The sequence below is a fragment of the Dromiciops gliroides genome, chromosome 2 (genome assembly GCF_019393635.1).
Source record: "Dromiciops gliroides isolate mDroGli1 chromosome 2, mDroGli1.pri, whole genome shotgun sequence".
NCBI classification, from domain to species: Eukaryota; Metazoa; Chordata; class Mammalia; order Microbiotheria; family Microbiotheriidae; genus Dromiciops; species Dromiciops gliroides.
Genome location: NC_057862.1, coordinates 231086328 through 231099438, shown reverse-complemented (window position 1 = coordinate 231099438; position 13111 = coordinate 231086328). Strand labels below are relative to the sequence as shown.

General features: G+C 37.0%; 1 protein-coding gene across 1 annotated transcript in view; it reads left to right on the top strand.

Moving 5' to 3' along the window:
* The window catches only part of LOC122737952 (neurexin-3-like), a 1091749-nt gene that overhangs the window by 1052965 nt on the left and 25673 nt on the right, over nucleotides 1-13111 (top strand). The window contains 2 exon segments of the mRNA XM_043979962.1: nucleotides 3032-3151; nucleotides 11438-11819. Of these exon segments, the coding sequence (XP_043835897.1) occupies nucleotides 3032-3151; nucleotides 11438-11819 (502 nt within the window).

The window sequence follows — 13111 nt, the reverse complement described above, 5'->3', positions numbered from 1 at the left end:
CTTGTCAATTGTCTAGCACAGTTAGTGTCAAACTAAAATAGAAACCGATCCCTGCAGGCCACATTGTGATTTAGAAAAACAAAAATTACTATTATCTGTCTTATATTTTTATTTATTTTGTTAAACATTTTTGAATTATATTTTAATTTGCTTCTGGCCTGCACTTAGGAGCAAGCAGCCATGGATAAGAGAGTTTGATACTGGTGTTCTTGTCAACTAAGAATATAAGTTGTGGTGAAGGTGTTGACCTATGATGGTAAAATGAGATTCCTCACCAGAGTTACCAGTGAAATCTCTAAGTCACATCACCTAATTTCCAGGGGATCAGATATGGGATTTGACTTTCCACTTAGAATAGAAGATTATTTTATAAGGGTTTTGGAGGGATTATTTTCATTTAGAAAATTCATATTTTAAGAGGAGAGAGGAAGCTGTTTTAAATTAAAAAATTTTTTTTTAAGTGAGGCAATTGGGGTTAAGTGACTTGCCCAGAGTCACATAGCTAGTAAGTGTTAAGTGTCTGAGGCCGGATTTGAACTCAGGTACTCCTGACTCCAGGGCCGGTGCTCTATCCACTGCGCCACCTAGCTGCCCCAGGAAGCTGTTTTAAAGATCCAGAATGTGAATTGTGGTGTTGTTCTGTGGTTTTCAGTTGTGTCTGAATCTTCATGACTCCATTTGGGGTTTTCTTGGCAAAAATACTGGAGTGATTTTGCCATTTCTTCTGCTGCTCATTTTACAGATGAGGAAACTAAGGCAAAGCAGGGTTAAGTGGTTTGCCCAGGGTCACACAGGAAATAAATGTTTGAAACCAGATTTGAAATCACAAAAATGAGTCTTCCTAACTCCAGGCCCAGCACTCTATCCATTGAGCTACATACCTGCCCAATTTGAGTCATAATTTGCTAAAAATTTTCCCATTTTGTAAATTGTCTTAGTTTTCAAGTGAAAAAAATTCTTCAATCGCAGCTGCAGTTCCATTCTCAAATAGAGACCATGCAGAAGTAAAATTGCACAAATGAAAGCATTATGAATCCAATTATCTTTAGTTTTAATACTGTCTATGGAGGCATTTCATCCTTTTATTCAATACTTAAGTCTTAAGAAGGTGGCTGAGTAACGTGTAAGGTTACATAAGGTACAAAGATAGACAAAAATTCAAGTGGATGCTGGTGGGGGGACTCTTATTCAGGTTTTAAATGGATGGAAAGGATGACCTCTGACAGCCCTTACAGTTCTGAGGGTCTATAGTTTCTTTTTTTTTTTTTTCTGAGGTAATTGGGGTTAAGTGACTTGCCCAGGGTCACACAGCTAGTGAGTGTTAAGTGTCTGAGGCCGGATTCGAACTTAGGTACTCCTGAATCCAGGGCCAGTGCTCTATCCACTGCGCCATCTAGCTGCCCCCAGGGTCTGTAGTTTCTTAACCCATATCAGTGATGATGGAAATATGGAGAATTACATTAACAATGTAGTTATGGATTGACATTTGATGAGTGTTCATCAGAAAAGGTTGAGATCTTGAAAGTCTCTTCATGCCACAGAATTTTCTAACATCTTTTGCAAGTCATTACCAAGGACAGTGAAATCCACAGGTCAGCAGTTACTTTCACCCCCCAAAATAAAATTATTCATTCAATACCTTTCTTTGAGCTGAAACTCTTTTAAGTACTATCCAAAATAATCTTAAAATTATTCTGGATCTTTGGTTGGCTACAATATTCTTTGGACTGGTTCCTTGGTTCTAAAGTGGCAATTCCAAATTATCTCTGAAGGATCAGGTCTTTATTCTTCATACTCTTCTTTTATGAAATGTTTCCATTGTCACTCTCAAATCTGAATAATCCTCAGTGTTAACAATAAAAGTCTTTTGGTTACTAACGTCCATAATTCCCTAATCCAAGCCTAGTACTAATGAGTAAATTATTCTGGAACCTGAAAGCCACAGAGTTATCTGGAGATACATTGGTTTATAAGTGTATTTACATGATCTTCATTTTCTTAATGTGAAATGACTATTATTTTAGAAGAATGGTCTCAGATGCCTCCTCCTTTGGAAGTCCTTTCCTGAATACATTTATTGGCTTTCTCTCCTCCCCTAAAATTATTTTGTATTTCTTAATCTGAACATATGTTTTATATCCTAAGTAAAATATAAGCACCTTGAGAAGAGGAGCTATGTCATTTTTTTCTCTGTGTTCCCAGGATAGTATGCTTGAAGCACCCAATGTTTCTTAAATTCAGTTTAAATTGTTGAAGAGTAGAAGTAGTTTTAAATTAGTAGAATTTAAAACCTTTCTGCAAGATAGAGAAGAATGGGATAGACTTGAGGCCACTCACAGTCCCTTCAGGAGCATTGTAGACAAAGGGAGTTAATAACAAATATTAAAAAAAAAATCAACACTTTTCTATGTGGCATTAAGTGGGGTATCAACAAGACTCTATTTTTTTATAGAAATTCTCTGTCAATGAAAAAATCAGAATAAACAAGTTTTATGCTAAAGTTTTCTTTTTGTGCAAAAGATAAATCTCCCTTACCCCCTTCAGGCAAAGCCATGCTGGTGTGTAATACTTTAAGGATGGGAAAGATCCATTGCTACTTTGGATAAATTCTTCTCTCTAGGGGGACTGGACTTACTCCTTTATAATTTGAGATGCCTAATTAAGGTGAATCTTGTTCTCAAGGAGGTCCCACTCCTTAATTGTTTGCATTTAACACCATTTCTTTCTAACTGTCCTGTCACTGAGCTATTCTGTCATTGGATTAAGAATGATGACTTCCATAAGCAAAGACAGACCATGGCTCTTTCCACTTTGGGTTTCTTGAGAGGTAAAAGCTGGATGGGCAAAATCAAGACCAACTTTCAAATTTCTGGAATGAAGTGTAAGGGACTAAAAGATTTTTAAACAACACAGAAGTTAGCTTTCCAAGTGCTGATGGGTCTTATACACCAGTGTGGCTTTGATCATTCTATTTTGAAGACCATTTATATATGAAACTGGTACTAACTTTGGCAATTACCACTATCCTCAGGCAAAGGACCAGAGACACTTTATGCTGGACAGAAACTCAACGACAATGAATGGCACACTGTACGGGTGGTGAGGAGAGGAAAAAGCCTTAAGCTTACTGTGGATGATGATGTGGCTGAAGGTGAGTCCAATTAATGTGTAATTTTTCACTCTTTCTGCCCATAAATTTCTTTTCGTCTTTCATTGATCTTTTTCCTGGCTTAATTAACTTTGATTAGCCTAGTGGCATTTAATTTCCATGAGGGCATATAAACTCCTTGAGGGCAGAGGATCCTTCATTTTGACTTTGTAGCTATAACTACTAGCCTACTTTTTTGAAGATAGTATGAACTTAATTCAAAACTGCAGTCAGTCACGAAGTATCTAACAAGTAGGTGCTATTGAGCAAGGTAAAAAATAATGTATTTTTCTTTTCACAAAGAATGTCCAGTATTGTAAGGGCAATAAAATTAATTCGATGGAAAAATTAGCAAAAAAAAATGTTAGACTGTTTATAAGGATAAAACTGTGTGTATAGACTATGAATGTCATTAGAGTTAGGAGACAGTACTTGGACTTAGAGAATCATAACGTGACATGGTATTTGGACAAGCCCAGACTGATTTTTATTTGACCGGATCTCCAATTACCCTGTGGGCAGGGTAAGGGTCTAAATACTCAATGGGAATTCTGGGAGTTGTAGTCTTCATTACCACGGCAGAGAATAGTTCCCTCCCATCTCAAAGTTTGTGATAGGCTTAGTTTTTTCTAGGACTGTGAAGAGTACAACTTCCAGGATTCCCAGTGAGTGAGTATGCCCTTACTGTACTCCCAGGGCAGTCCAAGACATCAGTGACCTCTGTATTTTTATAAATTACAGATCTAGAACTGATAGAGACTCAAGAAGGCATTTAGTTCAGTTCTTCTCATTTTATAGATGAAGAAACTAAGGTCCAGGGAGGGTAAATTACTTGCCCAAATTAAAGAGTTATTTGAACTGTGCTTTAAAGAATGGGCATTATTGTGTGAGATAGAGAGGAAAGTCCTTTTGTATGACATCCATCATTCTTCTGTTATTTATGATAATTACCATCTTCCAACAATGATCTAGCAGTGATGGTGAGTTATGTTCTAAATAATACAGTATTTTAGATACATAGACATATGCTTTGGAGAGGAGATTATAAGGGAAGAAAACAAATCAAGGATAAAGAGACCTTTCTCTAGAAAACATTGAACAAAAATGAAACATAATGGAGTGAGGAAAAAAATGGTGAACTAAGATTTAGGAGACCTGGGTTATATTTCTAGCTCTACCACTACCTTATTGTGTGACTTTGGGAAGGTTCTTCAAACTATCTGAGCCTCAGTTTCCTCATATGTTAAATAAGGTAACAGACAGATGTCTTACATCTCTAACAGACTATTCAAACTAGATGTCTCCTGGGGATCTCAATCTCATGATGGCCCAAATAGAAACATCTTCTTCCCTTCTTCCAAACAACCCCAGTTCCAAACTTGTTTATTTCTCTTGGAGGTACCACCAACCTTCAACTTACCCAGCTTTGCAACTTTGACATCATTCTGAACTCCTCACTCTCATTCACCTTACTTTTTTTTTGCTGGGCAATTAGGGTTAAGTGACTTGCCCAAGGTCACACAGCTAGTATGTGTTAAGTGTCTGAGGCTGAATTTGAACTTTTGAACTCAGGTCCTTCTGAATTCAAGGTCGGTGCTTTATCCACTGTGCCATCTAGCTGTCCCTCCTACATTTTCAACCAATTGCCAAATACCTCTACAACACACTACAACACATCTTGTGTATGTCTCCTTTTCACTCATATAGCTACCACCCTAGTTCATGCCCTCCTCACCTCTCTCCCGGACTATTATAATAGCTTTCTAATTCATTTACCTGAACATAACAGTCTCTCCTATTTCAATCAATCCCTCATAAAGCTGCCAAAGTGACTTTCCTTATATCCCTACTGAATAAACTCTGCTGACTCTCCGTTACTTGTAGGGTCAACTATTAGCTCTTCTTCTTGGCATTTAAAGTCCTTTACAGCCTTGCTTCAGCCTACTTTTTCAGCCTTATTATAGATTACTACCCCTCACATATGCTGTAGCCTAGTTGAAATGGCCTTTTTACTGTTTCTCATACCTGGCACTCCCTCTCCAGGACCTTAGAATTGGTTGTATCCCATAGCATTACCTCCTCACTTTTGTCTCTTAACATCTTTTGTTTCCTTCAAGAACCCTCTTCTATGCGAACCCTTTCCTGATCTGCTAGGTGCTAGTGACTTTCCCCCAAAATTTTCTTGTGTTTTGCATGTACCTATGTAGATGCTTTTGTCTCATAGGGGTGGACATTTTAGCAGAGTGATTGGCACATAGTAGTTATTTAAATAGTTCTTGATTAACATTGTTTTCAAGGCATGTCCCTCACCAGGGACAAATTAGTTTCCCAAGGAAAGAAACAATGAGGGGATTTAACCCAGCTTGAGGCTACTTGTCTCTGAGGAAGGCATTTTACTTGTTGCCAAGCCTGCTGACATAACCTAGTCTTTTTACATAATTCTTGCATAGCCTAGGTCCTGCCTTACTGTTAGTATTTTCTGCTTTCTAGGCACTTAGAAGAGTTATTAATAAAATAAAACCTATAAGATTCTCACATGATTCTAACTCAGAGTCTCTTATATGAGTGGCAGAACCCTATCTAGTGTCTTAAGTTAAAAACTTCTAAACAGTTCATGTGCCACAAGCCCCTTCATTGAATCCTTCCTTCATATGCATAATCACATTGCAGTTATTATGAGTTATAGTTTTATATTAAAAACCAGAAATTATGAGTAATTTAAAGAAATAGATAAATCTTAAAACAAATCTCTGTACTCTTCAGGCAAGGGTGGGTGTGGAATTAGATCTCCATTGTCCTTTCCGGATATCTGCTCCAGTCCCTTCTAGCCACACCAATCTCCCAATGGGTTTGAGTAAACACAGAGATATGCAGGAAGGACTCTAGATGTGTATAGATGACCCAAATTTGCTTTGCTTTACTCTGTTCCCTGCCCCCAAACTAAAACCAAATCCTGGGCTCACCTGCCTCAAATAAGTGCCGTCCTTACTGTGTCGCCATATTTATTCTCAGAATCATCATCTAAAAGATTCCATTCTACTTACTGAATTAAACTTACCTCGGGCATATGTCCCTACTTACATAGAAATAATACTATAATACTATAATAAGAGGTAAAGAATCTTTTTTTCCCTTGAACTTGTTGATAAAGACATAGTCTTTGGAGAGAATGAGGGAAGAGTAAAATAAGTGGAAATTCACAGCGCATACTCAGACATGAATTTATCATTCAGGTAATCCTCATTGTGAAGTCACTTTTGAAAAACTACAGGGAAGAAAATGGTTTTAACAGTCCAGATCAGCTAGTTCCATTGTTAGACCAATGAAGCCGTTTTAAAAAACATAGCCACTAGGTGGCAGTCTCGTCCTAATGCTTTCCCCCTGCAACTATGACCTTGTCTTTGGGTAGGAAGAACTGCATGTTGAAAACCCTACTTTTAAATAAGCAGCTGCAGATTCCCAGCATCCACAGTAATGCACAGTCCCTCCCTCACTATTCTTTATAGAAATACTGAAATAAAGGTAATTATAAATTAGGCTTTCTGTTATTCCTAATAATTAAAAATCATTGCCCAAGTCGTGGAGTAATTTGGTGTTTGAAATTAATGAAGCTCTTTCATCTTGAGCCTACTCACATCTTGCCCCCTACTTTGTAACTGAGGGAAGAATTCAAGTGTGGGCATTAAGAAGGTCTGGGAAATTAAAAGTAATAATAAACAATTTTGCTTATGAGAGAGATGGTCTGTTTCTTTTTTAACAATGATAAGAATTTTTAAAAATAATTTATTAATATAAGTAATAAAATTAGGAAATTTAAATTTGCCTCCCTCTTCTATTCACGTTGTGCCCTCCCCTCAACCCCCAACACACACATTCTCCTCATTCCCAGGTTATTAAGAAATGGCTTATGCCTTATTCACTAATCTCTATTAGCAATGGAACACCCTCATTTCAAGGGATTTCCAGTTAGGTTCCAGAAATTTTGTAAACAACGGGATAAACTATGGCTAGTAGAGTGAATTAGGATTGACAGTGCTCATAGGAACCAAAACTGGAAAAACAAAACAAAACAAAAGTTTTCCCCATTTGATATTGGTTGAGCACTACCTCTCCCTTAAGAGTGAACAAAGAGAAAGATTTCAGATTGACATTGCTCATGCCTCTGCTATGTCAGCAACTTTGGAAGTAAAATGTCACCACAGGCCCATTCCTGCTAGGATCCAAGAAGGCTAAAACATACCCCTGACTTGTTCCCTGTACCCATGGACTGTTAGGATAGATAGATCCAAAATAAGGTACTTCTGCTCATCTAGATTAGAAAATAGATGACCCAGCTACTAAAGTACATGGACGGAAATCTGAGGCCATTACATCAATTCATTAATAATATTAACCAAATACTAATTTTAATGCATGAACTCCTGGTTGTGTTCCCCTATGTCACAGCATAGATATTCTACCTCAATGCTTTTCTGAAACCAAGCAAGACTGGCCAGTGCCAAGATCACCAGCATCAGTTAGTCCTCTGATTCTGTCTTCCACAGACCTCTTTTCAATTACTAGTACCAGAGAGGGATTGGAAGCTGCTTTCTCAGTGACTAGCTAAATTGTTATTATAAGTGTGGAATGACTTCCCACCTCTACTATTTCCTTTGCTATTGTATCATAATTGGAATATACCCATCCTCTGTCCCACAGTTCCTATACTTTTCTGCTTTGTCTGCTGGTGCTTTAGGATCTAATGACACAAATGGTATGATCTAATTCTAACCTGGAATTAACAAGAGTTAGTTTTTCATTCCCACTAATGTCACTGGCACAGACTATAGACCCCATCATGTCAAAGAGTCTGAAAGGCAAAGGAAGCGATTCTGAACTCCTTTGGAAATATAGGGAGCTTCTAGATGTATTGATTGAAAAAATCCATGCCATCTTCCCCCAATGACCTTATGATAATACCATTACCCTGACCATCTAATGGAATAGATGTTCCATAAGAATATGGTTTTTTCTCAAATGTTCAGTCTAAGTTTTACCTCCTGTGTGAGGACTTCTCTGATTTCCCCAGTTGCTAGGGCTACCTCCTGCCAAATGACTTTGCGCTAACTTTTGCAATATATTTTATTTATATATTTATTTATGTGGTTATGTGTTGATTCCCTCAATAGAATATAAGCTTCTTGAGGGCAGAGACTCTTATTTCTATCTTTGAATTTACAGGCCAGAAATACTGAGCCTTTGAGAATTCCCAAGACTAATTTGAGATAGGGTTTCTCTTCCTTTTGCTATCTTTGAGTGGTGCATACTATTTTCTTGCTTCATGAGTATTTTAACAATTCACCAATATAGCCACCTAGTTAAAGTGGTCTTCACCTACCTCTGGTAATATTACTTAATTGACACACTAGACCCAAACCAGAAAAGTGTCTGAATTCAGGACCAGTGCTTTATCCACTGTGCCACCTACCTGCCCTTAGAGATCTTTTTCAGAGTTGATATCACCCCATTAATTGCTATGGTATGTGTCCCAGTTCTGAATTTGTCAAACTATACTACTGATAATCTAACCCAGATCTCTCTATCTTATCTACAGGAACATGGGAAACTGCCAAATATTTTATTAAAATCTGCATAAACTATTTCTATAGCATTCCTCTAATCTTCCAGTAAATTGATCATAAGAGGAAATGAGGTTAGCTAGGCATGTCCAAGCTACCTCTTTGTGATCACTGATTCCTTTTCAAAGTGTTTATTGACAATAATAAAACATTATAAAACTATAATAAAATGTTTAATAAAACATTCTAAAATTTCCCAGAAATCAAAGTCAAGCTCACTTGGCCTATAATTTACATATTCTACTCACTTCCTTTTTTCAAAAAATTGGGACATTTACATTACACTGAACTTACAGCAACAATCTCATTCTCCAGACTCTTGCCAAGATTATTGATGGTAACTCCACAATCACATCTGTAACTTCTTTCACTTTCCTGGCATGTCCTTCATCTGGGTTTAGTTACCCCAATTTATCAAGAGCAGCTTGATGCTCTTTTACTATCTTCTAGCTTTTTGTGGGTTTCGAGTTACTATGGGCCATTTGTATTCATTCCTTTCTGATTGAAATACATTTTACTAGCAGAGAATCAGAAACAAAATAAACTTATCTCCCTCATCTGTTGTAATTATTACATTTAATGTTTATGTGGATCTTCAACTCTGGAGTTTTCATTTTTCTTTTAAGCTCATTAACAATTTGACAGGTGCAACTAAATTCCTTTCACTCACCTTACCTACTCCTTCCTTGTCCTTTGACTCAAGTTCTTTTTTTTTTTTTTTGGTTCATTGCTTTTCTCTCATCTTTCTCTTTATTCTTGAGTCCTCCAGAATTTCCACTCCTCAAAATTCAATCTCCAGATTACTTCATGGTCCCCCATACCTTTCATATATCTTTTTGACAACTCTTTTTTATTCTTCAGTTTGATTCCTTGTCTTTCTCCTCTCTACAAATTCTCCTCTGGCTACTAAGTGATTTCATTCCTATAAAGAGTCTAGAAATGATCTATGAAGACTCTAGATTATAACTACAATATAATAAAAATGGAATGAGGAGCTATACTTCTCATTTAATTTGTGTATTGAACTACCAGGTGAACAGACTCCATCCACTAATGCAATTCCCCAGCAATTTATCATCTTAGAGCACAGAGAAGCTAAGTGATTTGACCATCATCACATACAGAGTCTGTGTTAAAGGTGAGACTTGAATATAGGTCTTTTGGGCTTGAAGATTAGCTCTTATTCTTTTACCTCTTGATGACTCTCTCATCATCATCATTCCCCCCACACACACACACCACATAATTGACAATTCTATAGTGCTTTGATATTTACAAAGTGTTTGCTTCACTTGCTAAACCCGTGAAGTAGAATGCATGAGTATTATTATTCCCATTTTATGGATTAGACTAGGAGAGGTTAATAAAATCACACAGTGAGTGCCAGAAGTTAGATTTAAGTCCAAAGCTCTAAAATAAAACAAAGGATCTTTTCATTATTCCATTGCAATTCTCAAACAAGGAAATTTGAATATCAATAAATTATATTTAGTTGCTTAAATAGATTATTAACAGATGTATGCTGTTTTTAATTATTTCATATCTTTGGAAAATTCACCAATATCATTACTTTATTATTACTCTTTGGAATATATCCTTTAATTTATCAGTATTATTTACCTTTATCCATGCAAACAACCACTCAAAAACTTCCAAAACATAAACTAGGTTTTGTTTTTGTTTTACCTTTTTTTTTTTGCTCAGTGATGATAAATCACACATATTTATCACTTTAAGGTTTACAAAGTATTTATGAGTAATGCTCTGAATTCAGGTGCCAAAAGGAAAAAAAAAGTTTAAGCAAACGCCAATTCTGTGAAAATGATTTTGGTGAATCTCTATAATTGGTTTCCATGTTATTCAAGCATATTAAATTAGGTTGGAGAATTGCTTATTAAAAATGTGTGAGAAATAGGTCTCACTCACAAATACTCTACCTTGACTTTGTTGTTACAATCCTACATGTTACTATGTACTATGGAGAGAAACAATCATAGCACCTGAATCATATTTCCATTTCCAGATACTATTTATTCTGCTTTTTATATAATTTATATTAGAAAGACATAATTTTGTTTTACAGAGGCAGGATACAATAATCATCTTGGTTTTCAAGTTGGCCATGACCTCATGTTTTCTTTTCTATTGTTAGATATTTGAAACATATTTTGAGAATGAGAAGACTAAGAAGTGAGATCACAAGGACTCAGATCACTTCTTTTCATTGTTTTTAAGTTGTGTTTTTTTTTTCAGTTCTGTCTGACTCTTTACGACTCCATTTTGGGATTTCTAGGCAAAGATATTGGAGTGGTTTGTTATTTCCTTTTCCAGTTCATTTGCCGGATGAGGAAACTGAGGCAAACAGGGCTAATGACTTGCCCTGGAGCACACAGCTGGTATGTGTCTGAGGCCAGAATGAACTCAGGAAGATGAGTCTTGCTGACTTCAGGTCTGGTACTCTATCCACCATGCCACTTAACTGCCTGGATCACTTCCTAAGTGAGTTATATTGTTGGTTAGATGATTTGGAGTTTAATCTTTTTCAGGTAAATTGACTACTTCAGCTCATGTTATATACAGAAACAAGTTGAACCTGGTAAATCTTGATTTGGACCCATGCCAAAGGGTTACATCTCTCTTCTTTTTTCATTCCCTGTAATTATTCATGCAGGTACAATGGTGGGTGACCACACCCGCTTAGAGTTCCATAATATTGAAACAGGCATCATGACAGAGAAGCGCTACATCTCAGTTATCCCCTCAAGTTTCATTGGCCACCTACAGAGCCTCATGTTTAATGGACTCCTCTACATTGACTTATGCAAGAATGGTGACATTGACTACTGTGAGCTAAAGGCCCGTTTTGGCTTGAGAAATATCATCGCTGACCCTGTCACCTTCAAGACCAAGAGTAGCTACCTGAGCCTGGCCACTCTCCAGGCCTACACCTCCATGCACCTCTTCTTCCAGTTTAAGACCACTTCAGCTGATGGCTTCATCCTCTTCAACAGTGGGGATGGCAATGATTTTATTGCAGTTGAACTAGTCAAAGGGTAAGTGGTTGGCCATCATATGTTTCGTATTTTCAGTAGAAAGCATTGAATCAAATGTGGCTATTAAAAGAGATCTACTTTGCTAATGAACTTCCTCATTCTCTTTTTATACATCATTGAATCTATTATGTGCCAACTAAATGTCAGATGCTGTGCTAGAATCTGGGGATAGAAAGAAAAAAAACATTATTTTCTCTCATGGAACTTACATTTTGTGATTAGTTTTCTAGGCAATTGTGTTTTGTTTTGTTTTGTTTTGTATTTGTGGGGCAATGAGGGTTAAGTGACTTGCCCAGGGTCACACAGCTAGCGTCAAGTGTCTGAGGTCAGATTTGAACTCAGGTCCTCTTGAATCCAGGGCCAGTGCTTTATCCACTGTGCCACCTAGCTGCCCCCTTGTGATTACTTTTAGAAAAGTGATTAGGTGATTAGGGTATTACTTAGGCATGGAAAAAATGGGGGGGGGATTCATATATATATGTTACAGTTTACCATTGACTTATTACAAGCTGTCCCTCATTTTGTAACAAAATGCTTCCCTAGAAATCACATTGAAAAGTGTGCTTTTGCATTCCTCTAATTCAAGTTTGTTGAATGCACAAATAAATGTGGCAAGAAGGGAAATCAAATCCATCTCAACTTAATTTTTTATATATGAACAAGCACTTCTGAATAACTGTCTCAGATAGACAGAAATATCAACATTTGGCAGTGGCTAGGGAAATGGCCAGTCCACCCCCAGGACCCAGGGAGAAACATAAGGGCTGTCACCAAGGAGTAAACCCATTTCTTAAAAGTGTTCTAGGTATATTTAGGATTGGATATGGTCTTTTCCTTAGTGTTCCTTGCTCAAGAACTTGGGGTCTTTTCCCCCTCAACTTCTGTACCCTTAATCCTGCCATGCTATAATCCCATCTGAGGCTACAAAGACACTATCAATGATTTGGAGTTGGGAAAGTAGGGTTCCATTCCACCTGATTGTCACATTAATGGAGTAGGGAAGAGGGAATCACCCATTCCACCACAAGGGTGGGTAGAGGTATCCCAGATTGGCACCCAAAATACCTTGACCAGAGTTGCACATGATGATTGCATTCTGTGACACTTTTGCTATGCTAAGAATATTGTAGATTACATAGGTGTCTGTGGGTTAGCTTGGCAGTCTGTCATGTATATAATATTGCTTCTCTTGGTAAAATACAATATCAGTAGCAATCAACACAATACTGGAATATAATCATCAATAAATTGGGGACTGCCTGCCTTGATGGTTATTAAAATTATTAATAGAC